At 38.0% G+C, this 16,250-nt stretch overlaps 1 protein-coding gene across 1 annotated transcript in view; it reads left to right on the top strand.

Moving 5' to 3' along the window:
• The window catches only part of LOC115376226 (uncharacterized), a 31,861-nt gene extending 17,838 nt beyond the window's left edge, over positions 1 to 14,023 (top strand). The window contains exons 16-32 of the mRNA XM_030075717.1: positions 2,024 to 2,109; positions 2,437 to 2,472; positions 2,728 to 2,985; positions 3,692 to 3,964; positions 4,105 to 4,380; positions 4,985 to 5,302; positions 6,526 to 6,780; positions 7,088 to 7,330; positions 7,885 to 8,016; positions 8,150 to 8,165; positions 8,243 to 8,313; positions 10,414 to 10,464; positions 10,576 to 10,644; positions 10,752 to 10,814; positions 12,394 to 12,459; positions 12,620 to 12,685; positions 13,343 to 14,023. Coding sequence (XP_029931577.1) covers positions 2,024 to 2,109; positions 2,437 to 2,472; positions 2,728 to 2,985; positions 3,692 to 3,964; positions 4,105 to 4,380; positions 4,985 to 5,302; positions 6,526 to 6,780; positions 7,088 to 7,330; positions 7,885 to 8,016; positions 8,150 to 8,165; positions 8,243 to 8,313; positions 10,414 to 10,464; positions 10,576 to 10,644; positions 10,752 to 10,814; positions 12,394 to 12,459; positions 12,620 to 12,685; positions 13,343 to 13,350 — 2,287 coding nt within the window. The 3' untranslated portion in view covers positions 13,351 to 14,023. The remainder of the gene's footprint in view (positions 1 to 2,023; positions 2,110 to 2,436; positions 2,473 to 2,727; positions 2,986 to 3,691; positions 3,965 to 4,104; positions 4,381 to 4,984; positions 5,303 to 6,525; positions 6,781 to 7,087; positions 7,331 to 7,884; positions 8,017 to 8,149; positions 8,166 to 8,242; positions 8,314 to 10,413; positions 10,465 to 10,575; positions 10,645 to 10,751; positions 10,815 to 12,393; positions 12,460 to 12,619; positions 12,686 to 13,342) is intronic.
• Positions 14,024 to 16,250: the final 2,227 nt, after the last annotated feature.

Raw genomic sequence — 16,250 nt, 5'->3', positions numbered from 1 at the left:
GTATTAGATAAAAAAACCCAAAACGTACCATCACTGTCAGATATTAAAAAAGCATGAGCGCTTAAACTGGGACAACGCTGTTAAACACACCAACGCTATCTTGCTGTATAAAATCTTCCATGGCCAAGCACCTTCTCCACTACAAGAATTTGTGAAAAAAAGAAAAACTCAAACAGATCAACCAGAGCTGGTTCCAGGGGTGACTGTGTAGTTCCTTTTAGAAAAAGTGCCCGTAGTCAAGCCACTTTTTCTGTTCATGCATCTCACACCTGGAATTTAATGTCAAGCACGATACGCGAACTCCCGACTCTGACCTCTTTTACCAAACAGCTTAAAGCTTGGCTACTGGAAGAACAACACTGTTGCCACAGCCATGCCTAAACTTGTGTATTTGTTTAATGTTAACTAAATTGTCAAGGGTTCCATCCGCAATTTCTACTGAGTACATACATTATTATTACTTTCCTCTTCCTCATTAACTTTTTTTTTTTTCTATTTATTATATCTTCATTTATTTTTCTAGGTAGTAGGGCAATGTGCAATGCAACATGCACTTTATATTCTTACACTATTGGGTACTCTCAGTATCATAAAATTACCATAGTTGGTATATATTCATTTACTGCCATATGTAATCGGGTAGTGTGCAATTCTCAGTTATTAGGCAGTAGGGCAATGTGCAATGCAACAAGCACTTTATAATTTTATGCAACTAGGTACTCTAGGTATCATAAATTACCATTGTTGGTATTAAAATATTGTAATATGCAATTGAGTATTGGGCAATCAAAATAGCACTTTATATTTATTGGGCAATTTGCAATATAGTAATGCACTTTACACTTTAGCACTCTGCACTTTAATCAGCCCCTCGACATATAATTTAGTGTTTAAGCAGTGGTGAAATGCGCATGGTCCCTTGAGCCTTGGCCTGTATGTTTTATGATCAACTATGTTGTTTGTCTTGTTTTGTTTTGTTTTTTTATTCTATTGTATATGAGCGTTATGTACAACACCAACCTGCCAATGGGACTAGAGATGGAAATTAGCCACATGGCTACAATCTCACATGTTTACATTTATATGTGCATTAACATGTACTGTCCCATTTCTTTAAAAAAAAAAAAAATAAATAAATCTACAAATCTACTAGTAGACAGAGAGATAAATGTGCTCAGCCGTTACTGTTCCACCAGACGATACACTGTGTAAATAAGACGGCTTCAGAGTTGCTTTAAGGTTTATTTTTTCACTTTTACAGAGCCAGGTTAATGATCTTGGCATCTTGTCTCAGTCTGAGTAAGTCGGAAAAATGGTGTTTTGAGCAAAACGCTGAAATATTCCTTTAAAAATTCATTATGTGGTGGTGCAAAATTAAGGCTAAATACTTGTACAATACTGGTACTGGTTCGATACTGTGAAATAGAGTCTGATGTCTCATGGATGTGCAACAGCTACATTCATTTATTTATGCATTATGTGGTGGTGCAAAATTAAAGCTAAATACTAGTACAGAGAATTCCTTTAAGAACGTTCTGCTCATTTCACATATTTTTATGAGACCAGCCTGGCCTCAATACCCCAGTTTTCACCAAGTCTGATTCAATACTGTGAAACACAGATTTAACAGTCTGATGTCTGATGGATGTGCAACAGCTACATTCATTTATTTGTGTCGTTATACATTTAAAAAATATTTAAGATTAGATCAAACGCACAGGGTTTTGCAAGCTTGGATTTCTGTTTCCCGTCCGGTAAAGGGGAAGGAAGCAAAAATAGTCTAAACTCACAAAAGGAGAAGTTCCAGTGTGACACAGGCATGAAATGAGGTTTCTCTTCCCCTGCAGCTCTCTCTCTCTCTCTCTCTCTCTCTCTTTCTCTCTCTCTCTCTCTCTTTTTCTCTGTAACTCTCTCTCTCTCTATTTCTCTGTATCTCTCTCTCTCCCTCCCTCTCTCTCTCTCTCTCTCTCTCTCTCTCTCTCTCTCTCTCTCTCTCTCTCTCTCTCTCTCTCTTCCGGTGAAGAAGCTCACTCTGTATAGGAAATGTCCAAGAGTCTCTGCTAAACACGAAGATGGGGCACACCCTGGCCTGTGTTCTTGTGTTACTTTGTGAGTACAATCATGATTTTCTGTGTTCAGATGTGTTGTGTCTGATTTCTTTGTCACTGAGAGTTCTCGAAACACAAACTATAGAAACAACAGAGCAGACTTACAGGTGTAGTCAGTGTGTTGTCACAGGAAGTTGTTTTAATGTTGGTTTAGGTTAGGTTTTAGTATGGTTTTGATTCATTTTACATTTTCAAACCACAGTTGCCACTGATGAAAGTCAAGCTGTCCTTGTTAATCCTTGTTAATGTTGAGCTGCCATAATGCTTTTGTTGGTTTGACATTTTTATAGTTTGATCATGTCTGATGGGGTATAAATCTTTATTTTAGTGCAGAGTACACTCCTCCACTGTGGGCACGCTGCAGGTGATGACACACTCTTCTTTATTCTCTTTATCTACTCATTCGCTCAACATGAACTTACGTCAGTCACTATTCATTGATTTGCTTTCTCTTTCTCTCTCTTAAGCATCATTTTGCTATCTTTATCTGTGCAATTTATATGTGACGAACTGTCAAACTGGACAGTACTCACAGTGACAAATGCTTTCTCACACAGTTTAACATAGCTTTTTGTTTTTCTCACTAATGGTGTGTTGATGTGTGTGTTTGTGAGAACAGGTCCTGTGCTGACCCTTGAGCCAAATCGGTTCCAGGTATTTGCTGGAGAGTCTGTTACATTCGTTTGTGACGCGGGGGAAGAAGAGAACGCTGACTTGCAATACAAATTCACTGTGAATGATGGTCACGATATTTTCTCGTGGTCTACATATAACAGGCGCACGCTGTCATACGTAGAGACCAGTCGAAGTGGTGAATATCATTGTGAACTATTCCCCAGTTATAAAAAGAGTAACAAAGTCAGTCTGACTGTATCAGGTAAGTTTAAAATTTTTTACTACCAACATGTAAATGATCACATATAGCACTAATTTATGAACCATAAAGGATGTTCAACCCATGTAGATTAGATAATGGCCCTATTTAGTACTGAGGTAACATGATGGATATGAAGTTTATCTTTTCAGTGTAAAAAAAAATCTTTGGGGTGAAAGATTCATCATCACTGACATGTTCATGAGGGATATGAAAACAAAAAACAGAAGAAGGGTAGAACTTAAGTGCCTTGTGATTCACATATTTATGATACCATATGAGGAAATTCATTTATTTATTGATTCATTGTGCATACATACATGACTCCTATAGACCTGGAGGTGAAAGTGGTATCAAACATCTTGTCTCAGTCTGAGTAAGCTGGAAAAAGACTGATTTGCCAAAAACATTGGAGTAGTCCTTTAAGATCTTTGTGACCAATGCTGTTGTGAATGGCATTGCAGCTGACATTATGCTATTGTATTTGTGGCAACCAGACATCATTGATGTTTATACACATCATACGCAAGAGCTTATGCTTAAGATGTTTTGACCAGGGTAACAATACCGTTCTTTTACAGACACTCATGGACACAAATCATTAATCTCGAATATGAAATTATTGAAGGATCAAATCTTGTTTGATGTTTGTGTGCTTTGTTTGGCCTCATACGTTTATTGTGCTATTGACACTTTTCCTTCTCAACAGAAAAACCAAAAGCCAAACTAACGTCTGACAAAGGAGAAATTCCTGAATCGGGCACAGTGACGCTGACCTGCTCTGTTGAGGTCTCTGATGGCTGGAAATACAACTGGTACAGAACAGTCACAGATAGAATTGAGGAAGTCGTGGAAGGTGGTGCATCCCTCCACTATAGATCTGTCAGGGTGTCACAAGGCGGACTGTACTGGTGCAAAGGAGGGAGAGGAGACCCTGTTTACTACACACACAGCAGTGATCCAGTCAGCTTGGACAAAATTGGTGAGTTTAAATATTTGTTGTTGATTTAAAAAATGTGCACTCATGATTACCATCACAAGCTGTGGGAAAAGCTGTGGAGTTTGTTCATTTGATTTTATGTTTGTTTTTGTGGCCTAACTGAGAATTTTTGGTGTGAACAGTTAGCACCAGGCCTGTTGTGACCCAGCAACCCAACTGGCCTCACATATTCAGCGGAGAGAGCGTCACCCTCACATGTGAGATCCATGGAGGTGGAGACACTCAGTGGGAGTATGAATGGAGCACAAGCAGCTCCTACAGACCTTTAAACCAAGCTGTACAAAGGATTCACAGTGCTTATTCGTACATGAGTGGAAACTACTCGTGCAAGGGCAGAAACATGAGAGACAAATATTCTTCAACAGAGTCGAGTCACATTGTCAGATTAACAGTGCTGAGTAAGTCAGATCCTCTTTCATTCATATTAAAAATGTCACTATGGAACATGTATCACCAGCAAGCAACACTTTTGGATTTGCAATCTCAAGTTTCTGATTTGCATTTTAATCACAAATTTATTATATTTGCAATAAAACATTTTTTGATTGCAGTGGCAATCAAAAAAGTTATTTTCTGATGGCAAATCTATTCAATTTGATTTGCATAATAAAGAAACAAGAAAGACTGCAGTTTTCATCTAACAACACATCAAAATAACAACAGTGTGCATGCTGTTCCCTATTGATTGATACTGATTGGCCCTCCAAACAGTACCAGTTATGCATGTCTATTAATACCTGTGATATAACTGATTGTTAAGATTTTTTTTTTTTTTCCTCCAGTTTTTATTCATTTTTCAAATGTACTTGTAATTGTAGTACTTAAAAATACTGGAACAAATTGGTAAGAATTTGTTAAAAACTACTATTCACACCTTGTATTATATACTTAGAGGTAGCACTCTGGGAACAAAATACTAAATGTGTTGCTGGCACGGCAACCAAGTGTTGCATGTCACATATGACAAAGCTACACATTTTGTAATATTCTAATTCTGATAAGTGCACTTTCCACCAGATACACCCAAGCCGAAGCTCACTGTGTCTCCCTCATGGTTGAGTCCCGGGGCTTCAGTAACTCTGAACTGCAGCGTTGAGTATCCCTCTGCAGGATGGAGGTTTTACTGGTACAAGGCTGTTCCCCAGCTGTCATCCAGCTTCTACACTTACGAGCTGCTGCCTGACAGGGAAGCTGGCACTGCAGAGGGCTCCTACGTCATTCATGAGCTGACACACACCGCAGGATTTATGTGTAAGGTGGGAAGAGGAGACCCAGTGTTTTACACAAAGAACAGCACAACTAAGTTTGTCTGGTCTGGAGGTGAGTGTGTTTCATTCATTCATTCATTCATTCATTCATTCATTCATTCATTCATTCATTCATGGAATAGCCATCTCTTCATGTAAACAGACCACAAATTGCCCTCCCATTTCACATTTCCCTCTCTCAGTGGTATTCTTATTCATTTTCTGTGATTTATGTCAGGAGTTGTGGTTAAATGCTGTATCCCCTGAAAAATATGTTTCTCCTGTCCTTGTTTTGTCCTTGTTTGTATCAGGAAATTGTGTGGGGGAATGACAGACACCTTTATGGCCTGACAGCTTTTTTGTAGAATCAGTGATTGATTGCGGTTTGAGATAATACAATTACAAACATGGTCTGTTTATATAAAAAAGCAAAGCATGGGTTGTTTTTAGGAGAAAAGTTTAATTCTTTGTTGAATTAAAACAAAAAACTTTTACAGTTTGCAAGGATGATAGAATGATAAGAAACAGTACCACAAAGAATTCATTTTTTTCACCCCTGCTAGGCGAAATACATTCTTAGACCTGGTTACATGCACTCCAAAAATTTCAAGGCGGTTCAACTTAAAAACTTAAGTTTCCCTGCTGCCATAAGATAATGAGTAAAACCTACTTAAAAGTAGAATTTGTTTCAGCTTACAAGTTGAAAATGTTGATATAACTGCTAGGATTCCATTCTTTCAATACAATATTTAAAGTTTTAAAAATGAAGTAACTAATGATTATTTGTTAACTCGACTTTGCTCTGTGATTTTAAAAAAAAGGAAGATTTCACATCATTCATAAGAAAAATTAATGCTTTGCAGGGATGCACCCGAATCCCAGTCCGATTTTGGCAGCACAAATAATAGCTCTCTGATGAAAAAGCTATCCTTTAGAATGATTTTCCCAAATTTTGACTATATATATAATTTGGAATATATATATATATATATATATATATATATATATAAAACCATCCTTAAACTTAATAACACAAAGACCACATGATAAACAACGCACATACAAACTAAAGAAATTAACAGGGACATGAGCCAAACAGGCCAAGGAGATGTCTGTTGCCAAAAAGCAACACTGAAAATTCCCACACAGTCAAGACAATGAATGATTTTAAGTTCAAATAAGACAGATGGTGCATTAAGTTTGAGACAACAAACGAGTGGAAACAGTGGTAAAAAGGTATTTTTAGCCTCTAATACCGTCACTGTTGTCAGTTTGATCTGCTGTGTTGTTTTTCAGACCGTCTCTTATCAGCTTCTGTGAAAGTCAGTCCCAACAGAACGCAACACTTTGGGTCTGCCGAGCTGAGCTGTGAGGGAAACTCTTCTAAGTGGCAAGTGAAGCGTTTTGCTGTGGAAGAACCCCGGACAGCGTGTTCACTTCTCTTGAAAAGATCCACATGCAACATCAATTCACAAACTAGTGTACTGGCAGTGTATTGGTGTGAGTCTGGATCAGGAGAGTTCAGCAATGCAGTCAACATCACTTTGAGGAGTGCGTTTAAATTATATTTTATGTATATATATATATATATATATATATATATATATATATATATATATATGTGGATATGTGGATGTATAAAAATGTTTCCAGAATGCTTTAAGCCTATATATTAATGATGGGGTTAGAGCTATCAAATCTTTGTGTTATATGGAAGGGTCTTGAGTAGATGATAAATGATGTCCTGTACTGGTATCTTCCCCAGCCAGAGAGCTTTTATAAAAGTAGTTTTAGTGTCTACCTCAGTATGATTTAAGACTTGTCAAATTCTTTCCATTTTCTGTTCTTCTTTTCACAGATAGCGGCCTTATCCTCATGAGTCCTGTCCATCCTGTGACTGAGGGAGATTCTGTGACTCTTGGCTGCAAATATGATGCAGGGATCTTTGTTTACAGAGTGGATTTCTATCAAAATGGCAAACTTATTAAAAACAACACCAAAGGGGAGATGACTATCCGTGCTGTATCTAAGTCAGACGAAGGCTTCTACATGTGTAAATACTCTAGAATTGAATCACCACCGAGTTGGATGGCAGTAAACCGTGGGTATAAGTAAAACAACTACTTTATAAATTCTGTTACAGTTAAGGATGAGAGAGTAAACTTTTTTTTATGCAAGTAGAAATGCTACTGTTACTTCAGCTTGTTTAACCAAAGCTGGAGTAAGAGAACTTGTCATATTTGTCATATGATTTAAGTAAAAGCAGCACAGCAAACATGTTGTGATATATTTCCTTTATAGGCCAAAAAAGTCTGCATCTATTGTTTGCGATCACATCTAAAATAATGAGTTTTACTGTAAATTATGAATTTTGTACCCTTACTCCTATGTCTAAAAAGAAAACCTATGCAAATGTATGAGCAAATTTGAGGAATTTCTCAAAGAGAAATACCAACTAACAAGGATACTGGCAAACATATTTCACTTCTGCTTTCAGTTTTATTCACTTGTGGATGTGGCTCAGTGATTTCATGCTCATATCGACAGTTTAATCACAACACCTTCTCTTACATGATTGGATTCATTCTAAAATAAATCATTGTGAATACACTAGTGACAATTTATTTGTCTAATATTTTGATAATGCTCCTCTAGCTGCAGTGTCCAACCTTGAAAAACCTTCAATTTTCAACCCCTCACATCATCTGGTGTGGCTCATTGGGCTGGTCACCGCACTTTTACTGGTCTTTCTCCTGCTCCTGCTGTGTTACTACAGAAAGATCAAGGGTGAGAGCTTTCCCTGCAGCTACTGCATGTATCACACTTATTCAATTATTCAAAATCACTGAGGAATTATGAAATACTGAGGAATAATTTGCAAATCAAGACCACAATACAATAACCAGTGTGTTTTTCACAGGTCCATGTTGTGGCAGGTGAGTGTGTCTCCCGATTTACTCATCTTGAATTGAACCTTCAGTCGATTAACTCATCTAATCACTACATTTATTAGGTCTTTCCACCCTCGGAGCTCCACTGCTGCCCAGAAGGAGCAACAGGAGAGACACTCCCCTGTTGAGCAAGGTCAGCCATCAGTCCAGTCAGGATTCATGCCTTCTAACAGTAACTTTGTCAATGGAGGGGATGTTTATTTCAAAATGTATTATTATTATTATTATTATTATTGTTGTTGTTGTTGTTGTTGTTGTTGTTATTGTTATTGTTGTTCTTCTTCTTCTTCTTCTTGTTCTTCTTCTTGTTGGTTTTGTTGTCGTTGTTGTTGTTGTTGTTGTTGTTGTTGTTGTTGTTGACATTATGCTCCACATCCCCACTTTTTTCCTAGAAATGGCGACGGGACGTTTTACATTTTTAGTAATTGTTTCATTCCGTCGCCATCCTAGGAAACAAAAAATCGCTGCCAGCAGTCAGCTTGGCCATGGAGGAGGGGCCAATTTTAAATGTTGTGTTTACGTACCATAACCAACGAATCCTACTTACTCTGCTTTTAATTTATTTTCAAATCAATTAGTCAGGCAATCAAGTTGTCAATTACTAAAACAATCAAATGATTAGTTGCATAACCGTCGTGCCGTTTGCTGGAACACAGAGAAGATTAGCATTTAATGTTTAAAGAAACTGTTTTGACTCCTCGTCATGATATGATATGATACATGATAGCACTGCCCGTCACAAATATTAGTTGCAAAGTGTGTACAGAATATAGTTTGGTGGCTTTGGAGTCATGGCTAGCCCGATTCACTCTCTTTCATGTTGGAAAAAGGTGAAAAACTGATCTGTGAAACTTGGAAGTTGCTACACATACAGCGGTTAATTTCATCCTCTGAAAACTTAGTTGGCATGGAGGTCTGCTAAAATTGCTGTGAATGCATTAAAATTTGCAAACATGAAAGGAGCTAGTGTTTTCAGGCACATTCAGGTTCTGCTCAGCTTTGCTCTGAGTGAAAATCCAAATTTGAAAGTGGGTTTGAAAGACGTTTATTGCAAAGGAAGATGTGGGTAAATTGCAGTCAGTAGGGCAAACATTCAAAATTACTTGTATGATCCTCAAACAAGTCGATCGAAAGCACATTTGCTATTACTGTGTGACTTTTAAGTGATTATAATAGCATAAAACACAAATTTTAGCAATTGTTTCATTCATTCATCTTCTAAACCGCTTATCCTCACTAGGGTCGCGGGGGGGTTGCTGGAGCCTATCCCAGCGCTCATAGAGCGAAGGCAGTGAAACACCCTGGACAGGTCGCCAGTCCATCACAGGGCAGACAGACAAACACTGACATTCACACACACAGTCATACCTAGGGGCAATTTAGTATCTCCAACTCACCTAACCTGCATGTCTTTGGACGGTGGGAGGAAACCCACGCAGACACGGGGAGAACATGCAAACTCCACACAGAAAGGACCTTGGGTGGGAATCGAACCCAGGACCTTCTTATTGTGAGGCGACAGTGCTAACCACTGCACCACCGTGCCGCCCGCAATTGTTTCAGACGGCCAAATATTAAAGCAGATGGAATTACGTGTGAACCTTTTGATTTTCATAGAACAGCTTTTTCCCATTTTCTTGAACATGAATGGGAATGAATTGGGTGAGTAAACCTTGACAATCAAGCTACTAAAGCATATTCTGCACATTCTGATGCAACTGAAATTTGTCATGGCCCGATATAATCACAAGTCTTGATGAGGAGCCAAACAGTTTAAATGATTTAAACACTCACTGCTTGAATTGGCCTGAAACTAATAGACAGAGCAAGGCCAGAAATATAATTTAACCTCTGTACCATTTCCATATCCTGTTCTCTCACAATGTAGCTTCACGTAAACTAGTTTCACACTGCTGAACCAACCAAAGGTGTTACTTTGGTGGTTCAACAGAAAAGAAAAACCTGGCTTGACAGTATGAAAATACTATTAATACCTTGTTGTGATTCACCAAAGCTTTAAACGAATGTGTGCAAGATACTCAAAGATGTTCAAAAGGGAAAAATGGTATTGCTTTGCTTACATCTACTGTAGCTCTAAAGCAATATCTCATAAGAGGAAATGCAATAACAAGAAACAGCTTGCTCGCTGCTGTGGATAGATTTAGAGGATAATGTATGAGAATAATTTGTGTTATGGATTGAAACTAATTAATTTGTTTTGATCGATCTGTAGGTGACACTCATGTCTATGAATATGTCGGAGGCTCTGAGGACACAGAAAATGGTACTGTATATACTTTATGATTAACATGGACATCAGCTGGAAATGCTAGAATATTATACATAAAATTAATCTGTTTCTCAATGATTTAACAGAAAAAAATCTGTATTTCAGGCGGACCTGCGGGTCAATCCGGTGACATCACGTATTCTGTGATAGCACTCAAAAAAGTTCACAAGAGTGGTGAGCAGACGACACGTAAACAGCCAGCGATGCCCAAGTGCAGTATAACATAAAGGAAAGCAGGCGTCTTTAAAAAAAAATTAATTCATCCTTTTCATTCTCAACAGGGAAACCCGCCGACCCAGAGGAGAGCTCTGGCCGCTCTGATGCGAGGAGAGGATCGACCGCAGGTACAGTCTGCCGGCACATGAACCCGTTCACACACACATTTTATTGAAACTGCATCACAGCATCATCACTTATTAAACCAGAGGAAATCCTGGGGTCAGGATGGAGTTCAAATCACCTCAGTCACCCTTGAAGAATTCCAGAATTCCAGATAATCCCAGCAACCAGATTATTAAAATACATCCAAGAGGGTGTCAGATAACTTTCAGCCATATGACTTTTTGAGTTGAGTTGATATGAGTTTTTTGTTTGTTTGTTTGTTTGTTTTGGAAGCTTTTAAGTTAATCAGTTCATATGTATCCAAAATGGGACTGCATAACAGATCATCCCTTGGCAGTCCAACCCTTCTTCATAATTTTTCAATTACAAATGAGAGCTGTTTTTGCAGCTTTAGAAATCCCATGGGATAGACTCTTAGGTCCAATCCCAGTGCCCACCCTAAGACCTATGCCCTGAGTGTGAGCGACTGCAAGGACTCCAAATGGTTTAAACAGCATGTTGTGACATATCATGTTCCTTTGATGAAGAAAGGGTTGATGAATAAACTGGGTGTGTAAATATAGCATATGCTTGCATTCCTCTGATTTCATGTGTAGTGTTTCTTTGTAAATTTAGGCATACATAAAGTCTTTCTTTTACATGAACAGTAGAGTTGGTTGCTCCTATGCAGGCAAAGTCTGCAGAAATGCGGACTTATAGAAAGTGTGCATAAAGTGCTCAAAATGGCCACTAGAGCCCACTAGCCCTCATGCACTTGTTGATTGGACAGTGGGACAGCCCTCAGCCCTCATGGATGTAGCAGAAATGCACCTCAAAGTCTGTGAGTCCGTGAGGGTGGACATCGGGATTGGGCCTTACTTTCTCAAGTTTTTGTAGTTCCTGCTTAAACAGGATGTTTGGGTGGGACACGGTGCAGGGAAGGATCTTTCTCAGGTGCAAGCCAACAGGATTTTGGAGAGAAACACAATTTTCTTTTAAGGGATAGTTGGATGAGCGAGGATGTTTAAAGATTTGTGAAGATTTTATTGGTTGGGATTTTCATTTACACCCGCTAGTGCAGGAAGATGTCACTGCTTTCTGAAAATTGGTGGCAAAATTTTCAAGAAGTGAGTGCATGCACAACTTCGCTGCAAATGACACCTTCTAGTTTCTGCAAGCAAACATGATTACCGCTGCGTCCACTGTGGTGTCAGCTTTATCAGCTATATTCAGCTGTCACACTAACACATCAAACTATCATAAATATGTGAGAAACTGCCGTGGTGTGAATCACGCAGACAAGCAGTGACCTGACTGGGTTTGCTCTTTGGCTCTTGTTGCCAATAAACAAGGTGGAAACACACATAAGACGGTTTCCTTTAGTGTATTGTTCATTTGATAACAGCTGGCTGGGGTGCGATTTATTTGATTTTACCTTTTCACATTCTGAAGCCGAGGTAAAACATTTAAAAGTTGCTGTCTTTATTTTGCATCCATCCATCTGCCAACAAGCCGGCCTCTACAAGTCCATGTTAAGTCCTAAAACACAAAATGTTCATGTCTTTTTCACAAACGAGTCCTGAAACTTGCATTCTGTTCCAGACGAATCAGGTGTGACCTATGCCGAAGTTTGCTTCAAAAATAAATGTAAAGCTGAGAAAGAAAAAGGTAAGGTTTTATTTAATGAAGACAAATTTTCACGTTGACAATCTATCACGTTTTAGAAATAAAGGTTCAAACTGAGTTTTTGGAGAAAAAAGAATCAAAATAGTGTAGGTCTGTGCACATCCACTTATTTGTAAATTAAATGTTTGCTCACCATTCACAGGATTGCCAGCCACTGTGGAACCTGAGGATATGGTTTACTCTGAAGTCAAACCAGGAGCAAGCCACGGTAACACTTGAAAGCAGATGTTGCTATAATACTATACACATTCTTTGTTTTTAATGCTGTATTCTACAGATTATTAAGGGAACATGTCATTTTTTTGGGAGATTAGCTTTTTGTCCGTCATGTGCTGTCAGACGAGCAGAAAAATGCTGAACTCTGGCCTGTGAAATCTGCAAAAAAAGACATAAAATCAAGAAAACAGCCCTTCTGCATAGTCACTCAAATATTTCCAGTGAAGTGCGAAAAAGTGATCGTCTGTTTTTCACCCAGTTTATATACGTCAACATCGGCTTTTTTGTGGGTCAAACAGTCATAATGTGCAAATACTCATGATGTTCCCTAACTGCTTGGTCTGATGGTCAGTTGTCCAGGGAGTAAATGACTATTGTACGTAACACCACAACATAATTCCAACCATAGGGCTATTTTCTTGTCTTTATGTCTTCATTTTTGGTTGTCATACATATGGATTATATATTGTTTGAATTACTATTAAAATAAAATGTTTCGGTGACTCTAGAGTGTTTTATGCAGATTTTCGCAGGCCAGCCGTATCTCTTTGACTGAATTTTTAACCCTAAACAGCCAGGGCCTAAAATCAAGCATACACCTTAAATAGAACATTTTTATTTAATGAAACATGTTTTGATTTTATTCCAGGTTCGTGAAGAGAACTGCATCTGGGAACCATGCAAGACAGACCTGGATGAAAACATGAAGAGTAAAAAAACGTTCGCAAGTTAGTTGCCACATTGGCGGAGGTGTGAATAAAAGATTCACACCTCCGTATTCAGGACATCTACACCCTTCTGTGGTCTTTAGCAGGCATGCAGCATGTATACATGCAGTTTATTTGACAGATCAAGAGTACAGATCCACACTTCAGACGATGATTACATGATGAGGATTTTATTTTTCTGTTGTAGTGCATAAACTTTTTGTGCATTACATTGTACATTATTGTTTAAAGCTGCACAAAAGAACTTGTGACCATGACCAATTACCAAAAAGTCGATTTTTTATATTTATATAATGTTTTTTGGCATTTCTGCTTTATTTGGTAGTGACAGTAGAGAGAGACAGAGAAGGCAGGAGAAAAGAGAGAGACATGCAGCACAGGTCCTGGGCCAGGGCCTTGATATGTAGTGCACACTCGCTCACCCAGATGACCCCCAAATATAGGGGGAGTTTAATTATTTATGGAGCAATATGCTTGAATTTTTTTTTCTTGCTGGAATATTTTCATACAGCTCAGACTAACATCTGGAACAGCTGAGATGCCACCACTGAGACACCGTTACATTTTGTCTGATAAGATAGCTTTTCTTTTAAACACTGAAATCTTGCCTAGTGCAGCTTTACATCAGCACCTTCATTCGTGTTAAGTGCATATATATTTATGTTATTGATGTATTTTGATATATTTTGTTACTGATGACACAGAGAACATGTCTCTGTGCTTTTAAAATGTGTCGACACACACTGTAGGTACTTTTATTTATCTTGTAGGAAATAGGTAACCATTAACTTTGTGTATGTTAAAGATTGATGTTCCACATGTTGATTAAAATTCAGTTTCTGCATCAAGTTATCTGCAGTGTTTTTACATTGATATAACACAATTTATGTAATTTTTTCCCTCCAGTTTTTTGTTGTGTCTTCTACAGCCTTCCCTATATTAGTGATCATCAAATATATAGAACTCCTAAAGGGCAGCATGCTCTGGGTTTTTGCTTTTTTTTTTTCTGTTATATTTTTTGGCATCTATACCTTTTCTAGTCAGGAATCATGGACAGGCTATAATCAACTGTTACTTGTAATAGATTAACAAGCATTTTTGCTTCTTTGTTTTTTTTTTTTTTTTTTTTTAAACAATATCATTTTACATATGAGAGACAAAATTAGATGTACATATTAATAATCAGATATGAAAAACAAAGCAACCTCCCTGCACCCTTTGATAAAGCCATGGGTAGTGTATGGTATTTCATTGTTTTCGACACAATTACAGCTTAAAATTTGCAGTTCACGCTCTCATCCACTTGGTGGTGCTATGTAATTTTGGTATTTGATAACTGTGGCCGACAGCGGCGCTCAGGGCCTCTCTCCGGATCACTGTGGTACAAATATGGTCACATAATGATGCCTAATGTATGCAGACACTACTGCACAAAAAAGTGTAATCCATTTGTAGTGGTGTTCTCGGTTTGATCCCGTCACCTCCAGTGTGTTGAAGTGTCCTTGAGCAAGACACTGAACCCCTAAATACTCCTGATGGGCAGCTGGGCACTTTGCATGGCAGCGTGTGGATCAGTCATCAGTGTGTGAATGTGTGGCAAACATTGTAAAGTGCTTTTTAGTGGTCAGTAGATGAGAAAAGCACTGTAGAAATGCAGTCCTTTTACTTTTTAAAATGGTGTATAAGACATTTGCACCCATTTGGATTGTCCTTTATAATTCGTCAAAAGCTTATTTAGGGTGTGTCTATATAAATATGCTGGTTCTTTCTTGACTTTGTTTCTATAGTAACTCGCTGACCCACAACACTTCTACTGCCATGCACTTCGTACTCAGCTAGTATCACTTCCCATTCCCAAGAGACAGACACACTGGGTGGAGACATTTATTTTTTCTAACTGCAATAATTGTGGCATCACACTCCATGTAACCAAATGGATAATCTCCCTCACCACAAAACATGACTTTTAGTAAAAACCTCTCTTTCAGCATGTTTTTAACAGCTGTTTGTGTGGGTCGCCCAACATAAAGATTAAGACAATCCTGTCTTAAACCTGTGAAATTACACAACCTAAAACTATTTCAGCAGTGGGGAATATAGACTACAATATCAAAAAAAAAAAAAAAAAATGATGAGAAAAAGTCAAAACACGTTATCGAATGGAGGATCATATCTCTGACTCAGGAAGGAACTGTAAAGGAAATGCTTAACGCACTGTGGCAGACCGTGACATTTGTCTAAAAAGATTGATGCGTCCTTCCAAACTTCACTTCAGCATTTTTTAAAAGCTAAAAATAGAGTATTGAAATTGCAGAGTACAAGTTTTTACTTGGACCTTTTACGAAGAGTTGAAAGTTTGTTTTATTCTGAAGCCTGCGGCATGCCAATCAAACTTTACAACAATAAGAGAGAAAATTAACAAATTCAGACGAAACAGTAGAGCTTGCAATGCAGAGTGAAGATGGTGTTTATTTGATTTGAAAGATGCACCTTCCACTGTTCCATTTAATGGCTATTGGTACTTTGATAAGATATTTACACAGAAGATTTTTGATTAACAGCCATTTATTAATTATTATTATTAACAGCCGTTATTAATGTGGAGGTAGAGGCAAATACAATCTAATATGTTCTGACATCCCTTTACTGTAATAGAGCCTTCAAAACTGGGAAAAGACAGCACTTATGGCATGTCACCATATTAGAAAATCAAAATCACTCAGACGATATTGACCTAATATATCAATATTATCACCCGGCTGTGATATATATATAAGGTACTAATTACAGTACTGCATTTGATGGTCGCCAGTTTTTCAAACCAACACA

Source organism: Myripristis murdjan, chromosome 18, assembly GCF_902150065.1.
Source record: "Myripristis murdjan chromosome 18, fMyrMur1.1, whole genome shotgun sequence".
Taxonomy (NCBI): Eukaryota; Metazoa; Chordata; class Actinopteri; order Holocentriformes; family Holocentridae; genus Myripristis; species Myripristis murdjan.
Note: the sequence above shows the minus strand (reverse complement) of the source record. Positions and strands in the feature narration are given on the sequence as shown.